Here is a 13,336-nt window from a genome sequence, read left to right as displayed (position 1 = left end):
TTTTTTTATGCTCAGCCACTTGTGATCCCACCTATCGGAGGAAGTGGAGGTGGGTTCTTACTCCTGCTTTGCTCTGATGGTGTCTGAAGCTTCGTCTTCACCCCACTGTCTTCGCTCACATCTAAGGCATTACAGAAACACTTTTCAGTTTCAGATCACCAAATATTCTGTTGTAAAGGTAAATACGAGACTTTTGCAGGTGTTGCATGTACCGTTGTTGCCATGGACACCGTTGGATTTGACAGGCAGGAGGCTCAGGTACGTGTTGGGCATTTGGTCAGGTGGACGAGAGACGATGAGGTGCACCAAACCTTTAGCTTTACGGATAGTGGTGACGGCTTTCGAATGAGAAACGCCGACCATCAGATCCTCATTCACCTGTATATGGCAAACACACAGAGTTAGATGAACAAACGCAGTCAGATTTATGATCCACGTTTTTCTAAAAAAAAAAAAAGCAAGGTGATGTACCTTTAGTAGTCGATCGCCTACTTGAAGCGTGCCCTCAGTGTCTGCTGTACCCCCAGGGGTGACTGATTTCACGAAAATGCCCCTCTCGCCACCAATCACAGAAAAGCCCAGGCCCCCTGCTGGTGGCTTATCTAACTGTAGCTTGACAATCTGCTCCTGAAAACCAGACAGAAAACAAAGTTTTTAATTTTAACAACATAAAATTCACTGATGGAAATGATCAATACTCACCGAATCGTATCAAGATAAACAAGTTGCGTTCCTCTCACCCGTGTCTCTTTCAACTAACAGACTAAAGAAATCGGATCTGTCTGTTCGACCTTGCTCGGTTTAGGTTTCAGGGTACGTTTCCAGTATCACACAAAATAGCAGCCAAACCGTAAAGTCTTCTTGACAAGGCTAACAAGTTTCTGATCTTTGTCTATTTAGAGATTAAATCATGAACGCTGCCCCGATCAATATTAGGTAATCGTTTACCACGAATACAAGTCCTTACCTCAGGCGGACAGATTTCGGATAGGGCCTCTAGGTCAATACGGTTGTTGCTATGGAGATAACCTATGACACAAAAAGTGAACGAAAGAGAAACGAGGTCATGGTGTGGAAGTGACTCATGAAAAGTTAAAACTCCTCAAAATGGCAAGATTACTGTAATTTAAAAATAACAATAAAGAACAATAATTACATATGCAAAAATTGACAGGTGTAGTTACACTGAAAAAAGTATTCATTCAATTTACTAAATTTTTTTAAGGTAAGTAAGTGGTCGCAATCAATCCATTTAAGCTATATTTAAACAAAAGTTTATTTTATTTTATTTTTTCTTTCTCATTTTTTGTCTAAATAAAGCTTAATCACATTGATTGCAACCACCCACCTTAAAAATTTAGTAAATTGAATGAATCATTTTTTAGATGAATAATACATTTAATTCATGCTGAATTAAATGTGAACAAAATTATTAGGAAGTGTCAGATAACAACAATTAAAAAAAAAAGTGAAACCAAACTATAAGATATGAGATTTGGAGCATCAAAGTTTGATTTCAATCTTTGACATTACCTTACTTACTCAAGTCAATATTAAAGACATCAAGGTTATATTTTTACAGAATGCTCTTTAAATGATGCACTGTAGAAATTGTTTTAGGTAAATCACAAAAAATGACTTTAGCTGGATTTTCACATTTATTTGAAAAAGAGATTTACTTAAAGATTCAAAAATTGTAATAGAAATGTGTTATTAAATAAGTTTCAATGCATTAAATTCTTTAAATCAATTGCAAACTATTTAACAATATGCATTAATACTATATTATTGCCATTATATGGGTCAGTGACAAAAAGAGTTTGGCAAGATGAAAAAAAATTTTTACTCGTTTTCTTTATGTTAATTTCATGCAGAAAATTTGAAATTTGAAATTATGAAAGTTAAAATGGACCTGAAAATGTCAAATGGTGTAACCGCCAATTGTGCCAAAGAATGAGAAATATTTAATATTTTATCTACCTTGATGGAATGTAAGCGTAACCATCAAAAAATATATTGTAAAAATATATTTATAATATTAAAAAACATTTTTAACATTTTATAACATAAAAACATACAAAATTGTAATAATATTTGTTCTGACATATGCTGAAAACAGCTCTGTTTTCTAAATAATTTTTGACAAATTATGTAAAAAGGTATGTAAAAATCAAATTACACTAAACTAGATGATTATATTTAATTCCAAATTTTTTATGAATATATTTATATTTTAATAAAAAAATACTAGTTACACCACATTGACATTTTTTTGCAATTATCCCCCAAATATTCTTTCAAAATGAAATAAAACCAGAAATTTTAGACTTGGTTTTTAAAAAAGAGAATGTATGCAAGTAATCAGCAATTTATTTTGAAATTTTAACCCTTTTACATTTAATTTATCCATACAGACACAAAATAATTTACATCACGTCACTGACCCATATGCCAACTAACCTGCAGCTAACTAACCTACTAACTACTCTTACTCAACTAAAAATGAATAATTGGAGCAAAAAACTTTGTGACACTACGCTCACCGTTCACGTTCTGGGACACTTTAGGGCTAAGGTTATTGTTTAGTAATGAGATCTCCTCCTCGCCCGGAAAAACAGGCTTTCCATCCCTGTACAGATACACAGGAGTTAGATGCTGGAGGCCATCCAAAAACACATTTCAATTAATCCAAGAGTATCAGTAAACAAACAAATCCATTAAAAGTGCCTTTTCGAGGACATTTACACCCAGTATTAAGATGCGTTTTGGTAGATCGGATCACAGGTGTACGAGAGAGACGCATGTCAGTTCACACCTGGTGTTTAAGGGGCCAATCACACCAAACGGCTTTTAAACGCTTGGAATTGCAGGCGCGCCACACTGCTCTTTTTTAAAGTGACCAAAAAAGGCAGTGTGGCGTGGCTTTTTATATTGCTAGACAACCACCGAGGCAGCTGTCCTGTCAATCAAATATTGAAGAGTGAGCGCTCTTTTGCTGTTAATAGTCATATTACCCGAAACTTTAAAAAGAGGACACTCAAGAGGTGCACAAACACACGAGACAGTGAGTGACTGCAGTCGGGTTGTTCCAACTAACTGTAAACTTCCATCACAACGTGGTGTCCCCTCATTTGATTGGACAATAGAAAAACGCGAATGACGTAGGACAGGGGTGTAACGGATCACAAAACTCACAATTCGGATCACATTACGGTTTTAAAGGCACTTATCTGATTATTTTTCGGATCAGCAAAAAAAGTGGTAGGACAAATCTAATGACAAATAAAGAAATTACAAACATTTATAAAAAAGAACAAAGTTGCACATTACGTAAAGTCTAAAATTAGCAATAGGTACAGAAATCGAATCAAATGAATTTAATAAATTAATAACACTGTCTTTATTGTATGAATTAAATATTATTATTATTATTTTTTTAGAGTTACAGAAATGATTTTTTCTTTGTCTTGGGTTTTTTGATTAACATGAATTACCCAGACTTAAGTTAATTGAGGTTACTGTCTCTTTAAGACCAAATAAGCACAGACTGGTTTCTGAAATTCTGACTGTAATCTATACATACACTTAAGACATAAACAAATGTTTTTATTAGAAAAAGAATACTGTCGCGATCATTTTGTTTGTATGTGCCCTAGGGGTGGGCGATATGACCAAAATCTTCTATCACGATAGGATTAATTTTATATCATGATAACGATATGTATCACGGTAGAGTTTTTTTTTATGTTTTAATAAGGTTTAAATCTTTAATACCATAGAAATGTTCATAATTCTCACAAAAAAACATATACAAGCATAGAAAGAAGATAAATACAAACAAAGCTCAAGCTCTCTGAAGATAAACAGTCAATGATATGAGAATGATAATAAAAAATTATTCATGTATGTATAGGCCTATATATATTTTTATTTAAGGTAGAAAAGTGATTTAATCAGGAGCAGTGAGAGATTTTCTCTCAATGCTGTTTGATTAACACGAGTGACAGACAGGAGCAAAATTAGGTAACTTCCCCTTTAAGACCAAAGTCCCTCTCCAAAACACTGTTACACATGCGCTTTCTCTTTTAGCTGTTTACTTTCTCTTAAGACCTAACTGGTCATGTTTATGAGGATGCTTGCAAAGACGGGAATTTTGACGCATATGTGTATTTAAGGCCAATAAAGCGGAAAATGCTCACGAGCTTAATGAGCAGCGGTCGCGCGACTTGCGCGCTCCTCACAGACAGAAAAAGCTGCGGTTGCGCGACTTTTCCGCTCCTGAGTCCTGACACACATAAAGAACGCACGCATACAGATCTGCTGTCTGTGTTTCAATAGCTTAAAATAACTTGTTTTAAAACTGCAGTGCTTAAATACGTGTACAAACGTTACGTTTTCGCGAGCACGCGCACAGGAGCGTGACGTGAGCGCGTAACCTCGATAGAAACGATAGTCCAAAATCTCTACTGGTTGACAAATTTCTACCGGTTAATTATGTCTACCGGTTTATCGCCCACCCCTAATGTGCCCTGTCAAGAACAGAATGATTTTATGTTAGCTAGCTTTTTGAAACGCGTCCCTCCGTGTGTGCACTTTTGAGTGCACTTAAACTCGCGTGTACACACAGATGGAGGGCGAATTCAAAACGGCGCAGCATTAACCGTCGCCCCACATAAAAACGTTGTTGTTTTTTATTGCTCTTTTCACCAAATGTATGTTAATGGACTATAGTATAAGACACAGTAGCGCAACTCTCTAAAGTTTACACATCAAGAGTTCTGATCTTTGAAAGGAATAAGGATTATCATGCCTGACTGGAGCTGGACGGACACATTCAACCGCATGTGTGTCTGTGCGTACAGAAAGCTGTGTACTTTAGTGCCTTTTTGCGGTTAAATTGTTTAAAATCACTTGAACGTTTACATTTGCAAGCCTTTAAAACACGTGCAAATGATAAACTTTCCCTATTTAAATTTGCGTGTTAATCCGCGAATCGCATGCAAACCTAACCGAATCAACTGTGATCCGTCACAGCACTAGCGTCGGGCGCTTTTCCACTCAAAGCTCTCCTTCAAACACGCGTGGTGCTGTAGGCGGCAAAAACCGCAAGGCACGTGGAGCGCATAAACAGCGCGCATAATGCTTACTTGATGAAATAAGCTTGCGCAACTTTTACACACTGGCAAAGAAAAACAAAAATTAAAGAGGAGGAAAGCAGCCGCAATCGTTTTACGCTGCAATGACGACCTAAAGACGCTACGAACACTAGAAGTGTCAGGACTGGTGGAAAAACATTGCTCGGTACATCACACATTAAATCAATAGGCGAAGTGTAGGTGGCCCTTCGACCACATGAGTGTCCACACCAAAAAAGCAATCTGGTCAAATGTGTTTTCAACTACCTCTGAATGTGTTCGAAAGTGGACGAGCTCAAAATGTTTCACACCCCATTTACACCTGTATTTAGCGTCGTCCGCTTATTATCCGATCAACCAAAATGCATTTTATTATCAGGTGTAATGCCTTAGTCTCAGCTAATAATGCAGGACACGTAACTTACCTGGTAGCTTTAAGCGTTAGATTTTTCTGTGAAAGTTGCAGGAGTCTGCAGCTTTCGCTCAATGTCAGGTCCTGCGTTGGAGCTCCGTTGATGTAATGTATGATATCCAGGTTTCTTAAACTGCCTTCCGCAGAAGCCACAGACCCGGGTACGATGTCCTTCACGTACAGAAAGCCCAACCCACTGTCACTTCCTCCGTCAAGAACCAGACCTACAACAAACGCCCATAGAATAAACACTCGATGTATCTTGATGAGCAGTACCCGTCTCTAACACCACACTAGAGAACAACAACCCGGCTTATTTTTCCCTCTTTCAGTAAGCTGAAATCCGACACTCCTAAGCTGAGCTCTTTTTCCAGTAAAACCCAGGTGGGCTTTGTTTATACTGATGGATATCTGTGTTTTTGCGTCATCCAGTAAGGTCCCGTTGACCTCTGACGGTGAGATAATACATGTACTCGCCCAACTGGATTCTGGGTCTTCCACAAATGTGGAACATTAGTGCAGGACTGAGTGGAAGCGGTCTGATATTTGGATGTTTTCATTACCTAAAGACTCGTCGTAGCATTGAAACATGATGTCGGGCAGAAGGTGAGCCTCTATTGGTGGTTTAGGCTGTTCTAGAACACGGCCCACCACGAGGTCTACGACTTTGGGGGCTGCACGCACCAAGTTGACCACCTCTGTATGATTCATGCCGGACACGTCAATGTTATTCACCTATAAACAGAGAAAGATTAACAGAAATTAAAAACAATGTTTGCAACATTAAATTAATGCATTAAATCACAATTCCTACATTTAAATTGTGTGACGTTTCTAATTTGGAGCATCAAAATATCAAAATATCAATCTTTCAATCGGTAACATGGCCTTACTTAATCAGTATTAAAGGTTTTATTTTTACAGGATGTTCTTAACATTATGTAGGATGATTTTATGTAGAAAGCATGATGACTTAAGCTGGGTTTTCTCAGGCAGGATCACATAGGGTCACGTTAACCTTTTGTTTTAAAATAGAAATATGTAAACATACATTTCATGGGACATTTAGCTCCTTTGACAAATGTGACCCTGGACCAAAAAACTAGTCATAAGTGTCCTTTTTTAATAGAAAATTTATATTTTATTGGAAAGCTGAAAAAATAAGCTTTCCGTTGATGGATGGTTTGTTAGGATATGGCAAGTTTGGCTGAGATAAAACAATTTGAAAAATTGGAATGTGATGGTTAAAATATTTAGAAAATTGCCTTTAAATTTGTCCAAATGACGTCCTTAGCAACACATATTACTCATGATAAATACATTTTGATATATTTATGGTAGGAAATTTACAAAATATCTTTGTAAAATATCGTAGTGATTTATATTATATTATATTATATTAATAAATAAAAATATATATATAAACAAATAATATTTATTTATTTGTTCATTCATTCTCATATATATATATATATATATATGTGTGTTTGTTTATTTATTCACAGTGGACATCACAATTTTTTTTGTTGTTTGCACCATAATACTTAAACGTGTTGTACACAAACATGGACAATTCCACTGCTTCATGTTCAAAGAAAAATATTTGGTTATTATATTTATTGGTTCTTTCTAACCCCAAAATAGCTGGAAGAAATCTAAAAAACAAACTAAAGCTCGGGTCTTAGGAGGTTAAATAAAGGTTATAAATTTATATATTATTATATTTATATTTTGCCCCATACAATGTTTTGGTGGCTATTGGTACAACTATTCGTACTGTGTGACTTGACTGGTTTTGTGGTCCAGGGTCACAAATGTCTTTAACCAGCTGTACCGAACCAAATTTTCAAAACCCATTAAATGTCAAACAAGACTGTAGTAGATTTATGTGCAGTCCTATACCATTATCATGCGATCTCCAGGCCTCAGTCGTCCGTCTTCTTTAGCGGGGTCCTGGATGATGTCATGGATGTAGCAGTTGCTGTCAGGTCCCTTGGTAAGCGTGAACCCTAAACTACCTTTATCGGACTTAACCAGAGAGACCTTCAGCTCCACCTCCTGAAATGACACATACATAAATGTACAGTTGTTTAGAGTAAAACCCACAATTTTAACCCCCCCAAAAAAGTCAAATAAATCTTTGGTGTCCCCAGAGTACATATGTAAAGTTCTAGCTTAAAATACCTTATAGATAATTTATTAATATTATAGCATGTTAAAATTGCCATTGCGTGTGAGCAAAAATGTGCCGTGGTTGGATAGTGCAGATTAAGGGGCGATATTAACCCCTTCTGACATCACAGGGGGAGCCAAATTCCAATTACTTATTTTTTCACATGCTTGCAGAGACTGGTTTACCATAACTAAGTTACTGGTTGTTCTTTATCACATTTTTTAGGTTGATAGAAGCACTGGGGACCCAATAATAGCACTTAAACATGGAAAAAGGTTTTCATGATATGTCCCTGTTTATCCAAAGGTCTTACAGGAATAAGCTCCTCCTCGTTGGCATGGTCTGGAAGACTGAGGTTGATGGGGTTTGGCAGTGGTGGAGGAAGAGGGTCTGGACTTGGGCTCAGGACTCCTCCCTCAGGCAGGGCTGGAGATGACATGTGGAGTACAGGACTATCCACATCGCTGGAAGATAGAGATATGGCATGCCAATATTAAGTGACATTTTATTTAAATTTTTTATTTGTTTACATTTATATTAATAGAATGAATAAATATCAACAAGACATGTTTTATGTCAACAAGACATAAACCTGTAACTGAATTTGTTTAAATGCCTAGTATGGACTCTCCCTCTTAATCTTTCTTTCATGATCCACTGGTAGTATGTGGTGGCCGATGTCTTATTTTGATTGTTTTCTGGGAAAAAAACTTTGGTCAATGGGTGCGTAGCCCCTATCAAAAAAAATAAAAGGTTGGTAAATGATGTAATGCAGCTATGAAAATGACTAACGCAGCACAAAAAAACAAAAACAATAACAAATATACAGAGGTAAAATGTCAGGTTGATAAATCTAACTGTAAAGGCAGAGTGAATGTAGGTTTGGCTTTCACCCATTGGTTTCACCCTATATGCTGTAGGATACGCATTATACTTTTGCATCATCCACGTCAACATGCAGACCACTAGTGGGCAAAAACATCAGCAGTGATAGCGGCAAATAGACAGCAACTTTTGTTACCGCCCGATTTGTTTAATATCGCTCTTCAGCTTGGTCCAGCTTTCCTTTTACCGTAAGAAGTGTATGAGGAAATGAAACGTTACATATCGCAGATTTTTTGACCTGAGGGAGAGGTACTAACCAATCTCAGCTCCTGCGGTCTGCGTATAATTGACACGTTGTTACATTTTGGAGAGGTGCATGCAAGAGTACGACGTAGGCGCTCGACGCAAAAGTAAAATTGGGCTTAAATGGATTTACGATTGTACATTTCCTTCGGTGTGTAAGTGTGTATTAGTACATGTTAAAGCAACACTATGTAGTTTCTATGTAAAAATGACTTACAGCTCCCCCATGTGGTTGAAAAGCGCAACAGTGCCTGGTATCAGACACTCTTCTGCAGGCAGGGGGAGGGGCGGGGCTGTGTGCTCTACCCTCCACCGCCACTTTCAGAGTGTGCTTGTAGCAGCTAGGAGGCTGCTCAGATTGCAGCAACAGTACAATTTGTCCAGTTAAAAGTTGTTCTATCACTGAAATAATTTTAGAGACATTATTTAAAGGTAAAAAACTACATAGTGTTGCTTTAACAATATGCAAAAGGTACAAACCCCAAAGTAAACTATGCCGCGAGTTATCGTCTTCAACGTAAATCTAATTTTCTTGGACTATAACAAACACACGGATTGTAGGCAACAGTTTACTTCCTGGGGATTGGTGATGTAGACAAAACCAATATTATTATTATTATTCCTCCTGCTTCGGACTCACAGCCTGTAAGTTAAAGAGGGGGTTTAATGGTATTTCAAGCATTCTGACTTATTAACACAGTTATAGAGTTGTTTCCTCATGCTAAACGTAGGCAAAGTGTCAAAACAGCAGTTGGACGTGTTACAGAGTATTTCTGTGCCGAACGCACTTCGCCAGGGTTCGTACAAGTTTCAGCAAGTTTTTTCGATTACAGTTCTAACTGACGTTTCAGGGGTTTTCGATACGCATCACTTCTTTATATGGGCTCCCACCGGAAAACTTCCCCTGGAAAATCCCGCCCACCCGTCAATCAGCGGGAGACGCTAGAGCTGCTAACAGCTTATCACGCCACTCAGCTTTGTTTAATTTCAAAAGTCAACAATGGCACGAAAGAAGAAGTGTGTTTTTGGATGTAAGGAGAAGACATCCAGCCTTATGGAAACAATGGATATAGTTTATTATCCGGGGTAGCAGCGGAGTTTTGCGTGTGTGTTTGATGCTGTTGATGTTGATAACTCCTCCTTCTTCATTTTTTCGTACGTTATCGGAAAGATTCTGTAAAGCTAATCTTTCTTTTATAAATCTGATTAAACTAAAGACTTTTCAGAGATATAAAGGATGTCATACTACTCTATAGGTACTCCAGATTAACATCAGAAATGCAGAAACAGCGTGTGTTACGTGAGCTTTAACTCCTGTTATTCAGGCCAATCAAAACGTACAGATTAGCTGGCCAATCAGGGACACAGAGCTTTCAAATCTGTGCGTTTTAGGAAGAGAGTGACCACTGAAACACATTGTATTATACCAAATACACAAAATAACGTTGTTTTTTAGCAACGAAATAGGTGCTCTTTAAAGTCACAAAAAAACGAAGGTAGTGATTGTCTTTCCCCGTCAATATATCTGAGGGAAGCAGCTTCTGAAATATGAAAAAAAAAGTAGGGTGGTACTTGAATGTCCATCGAGAATTGATTGGATCGTTGGAAGTTGGGTCATGTTGCCATTTGTTAAAAGCTGCAATCTTTTCCCAGACTCCGCCATCATGCCATTCCTCGTGTCCGGAAGTAAACACAGACCGTTGAGGAGATTAGCGATAAAAAGATTATGGTTGTAAAAAATTCCCCCCAAAAATTATTTAATTTCAATTTCATTGTGTTTTAAAGAGTGACACATACGATCTTGTTGGACAGGTTTGTGTCTTTGCCTCAATTTTGGCTTAAAATGTAAATGACATTTCAGCATCTTTGGCTATATTAATGGCAAGTTAATCTATACACAAGTGAATCTCCAGTTAACCTACATGCACGTCTTTGAACAGTGGACGGAAACCGGAGTAACCGGAATAAACATTTATGTTTGTAAATTCAGTGCTGAAAGTTGACATATACACATTTACTAGCTAAACACTTCGTTACTTCGTGCGTTTCTGGGTGGTTCCACCCGAGAGAAGACACGTATTAATGTTGTGCTTACAAACATTAAGCGAAAGTCCTGCAAAGAGATGATGTCAGTGATCTTCAGCTTGTTTTTGACTGCTAACCACGGACGTTAGCAGTGTAAACAACAGTTATATAACAACAGAGTCCAGAGTCACGTGAGCAATCAAGACCCACCGGAGAGAAGAGTCAGTAAAGATAACATAAACCTAAATCTGAAAGAACAAAATTACCCTTCCGTGAAAATCCTAAAAATTACTGACCTTATGATGATCTCAGGTCTAGACATGGACTGGCTGGGTGAATAATACGCCGACCGCACAGTGTCGTCCAGATTGGCGTTGGCATTGAGTCTGCGGTCCTTGGCTTGGCTGAAAGCCTCCTCCAGCTCATCGTCATCCGTGCTGTCGCTATAACTGTCTCTTCGAGTGGGTGACTTCATGAGTGACCTTTCCAGAGCTTCTTCCACCAGGCCCAATGCCTGACTGCGCTCTGTCGGAGGCGTGGAGATCGGCTTGGGATCAGGTTGAGGCTTGGGATGGACTTGCTTTCGTGGAGAGGGTATAGGGGTCTGGAGGAGGCAAGTGTGATTTTTAGGATAGATGATAGAGATTTGGATGCCTTTACAGCAAAAATATAGTTAAGTGGGGTTTTCTACTGTATGTGGATGTGTTTATGCTTATCTGTGACTGTGAGAGGTAATTCCTCAAGGTGGATGAGAAGAATGTCATGTGTATTCAATCTGATATATTAAAGTCTTACTGTAAAGGCAGGGTCCATCTCAGGTAAGACCCCTGGATCAGGTCTACACAAACAAAGGGTCACCTCTTGTCCGGTTCCTCTCAGAGCAGAGATTACATCCTGAGAAACACCAAAAGGAAATAAACATTTATTATAGTTGACCTGGCATTGCGGCACTTTGAGTATTGCTGACTTTTGATAAATAAACATGATGAATTGTTTGTGATGTTCCTCATTAGTACGTTTCTTTAGATAAAAGCATTTGCTAAATGAACTAGCATGTTTATATAGGCCATTTTTTACGTGTAGGCAAGGGTCTGTGTACAGTGCGCTTGATGCAAATTTCTTCATCGGAAGAGTGCGCGTACTGTAAGCGTGTAAAAACACGTACATTGTATGCATAGGTCACGCATGTGCATATACAATAATTAAGTATATAGCCCAGGGGATGCACTGCATTTTGATGCACATGCTTTGAATGTCTGTGTACATGTACGAGTCAAAAAAATATACAGTGAGCTCGACTATGTGCATACATTCATGTACACATAAAAAACAGACCATACTTAATTAACTTACTGTAAGTTCTTCATCAAAAGAAAGATGAAGCCAAGAGTCAATGCTCATTTTTATTTACCTATTCAAATGATGGCATTCTAGATTTAGATTTCTTCATAAAAATTAAAGGGGACATTTCACAACACTTTTTAAAATGTGTAAAATAAATCTTTGGTGTCCCCAGAGTACATATGTAAAGTTTTATCTCAAAATGCCACATACATAATTTAACATAGCATTTTAAAATTGACACTTTGTAGGTGTGAACAAAAATGTGCCGTTTTTGGGTGTGTCCTTTAAAATGCAAATCAGCTTATCTCTACACTTAATTGCAGTGCCGTGGTTGGATAGTGCAGATTAAAGGGCTGTATTATCCCCTTTTGACATCACAAGGGGAGCCACATTTCAATCACATATTTTTTCACATGCTTGCAGAAAATGGTTTACCCAAACTAAGTTACTGGGTTGATCTTTTTTACATTTTCTAGGTTGATAGAAGCACTGGGGACGCAATTATAGCACTTAAAGGAATATTCCATTTTCTTAAGGGGAGAGTCCGGATAGTTTGCTCACCACCGTGTCATCCAGGATGTTGATGTCTTTCTTTGTTCAGTCGAGAGGGAGTTGTGTTTTTTGGGGAAGGCATTGCAGGATTTTTCTCATTTTGATGGACTTTGATGGACACCAACACTTGGCGCTTGACTCAACACGTGACAGTTTTTTTCAACGGAGTTTCAAGGGACTCTGGATGATCCCAAACGGGGCATGGGATTCTTGTCTAGCGGGGCGATTGTCATTTTTGACAAGAAAAATGGAAATGTGCTCTTTTGAACCACAGCTTCTCGTCTAGATCCGGTCCAGCGCGACCTAAAGTAAATGCGTAGTGACGTAGGGAGGTCACGTGTTACATATATAAAACGCACATTTGCGGACCATTGTTACCAATAAACAGACACAAAGACATTAATTAGTATCAGTTGACATACAACAACAATAGGAATGGTCCTCTTTCAACACACTTGTAAACACTGGGGCGGAGTCTCGCGTTCGTCCTCTGTGACCTCCCAACGCCACGACGTACCGCGCGGGGCCACGCCGGCGCATCACGACCGGATCTAGACGACAAGCCGT

At 38.2% G+C, this 13,336-nt stretch overlaps 1 protein-coding gene across 8 annotated transcripts in view; it reads right to left on the bottom strand.

Annotated features, from left to right (window-relative positions):
- The window catches only part of ptpn13 (protein tyrosine phosphatase non-receptor type 13), a 101,106-nt gene that overhangs the window by 4,808 nt on the left and 82,962 nt on the right, over positions 1 to 13,336 (bottom strand). For 7 of the 8 annotated variants that reach the window (XM_055179715.2, XM_073871469.1, XM_073871474.1 and 4 more), the window contains 11 exons: positions 11,669 to 11,767; positions 11,170 to 11,477; positions 8,034 to 8,184; positions 7,450 to 7,605; positions 6,111 to 6,282; positions 5,561 to 5,771; positions 2,544 to 2,629; positions 968 to 1,029; positions 472 to 627; positions 213 to 378; positions 32 to 121 (listed from right to left, as the gene is read on the bottom strand). In XM_055179715.2, the coding sequence (XP_055035690.2) occupies positions 32 to 121; positions 213 to 378; positions 472 to 627; positions 968 to 1,029; positions 2,544 to 2,629; positions 5,561 to 5,771; positions 6,111 to 6,282; positions 7,450 to 7,605; positions 8,034 to 8,184; positions 11,170 to 11,477; positions 11,669 to 11,767 (1,657 nt within the window). The remainder of the gene's footprint in view (positions 1 to 31; positions 122 to 212; positions 379 to 471; positions 628 to 967; positions 1,030 to 2,543; positions 2,630 to 5,560; positions 5,772 to 6,110; positions 6,283 to 7,449; positions 7,606 to 8,033; positions 8,185 to 11,169; positions 11,478 to 11,668; positions 11,768 to 13,336) is intronic. The other variant, XM_073871470.1, reaches the window with a different exon arrangement.

The sequence above is a fragment of the Misgurnus anguillicaudatus genome, chromosome 9 (assembly GCF_027580225.2).
Source record: "Misgurnus anguillicaudatus chromosome 9, ASM2758022v2, whole genome shotgun sequence".
Lineage (NCBI taxonomy): Eukaryota > Metazoa > Chordata > Actinopteri > Cypriniformes > Cobitidae > Misgurnus > Misgurnus anguillicaudatus.
The sequence above is the reverse complement of the archived record's forward strand: the minus strand, read 5'-3'. Positions and strand labels throughout refer to the sequence as shown.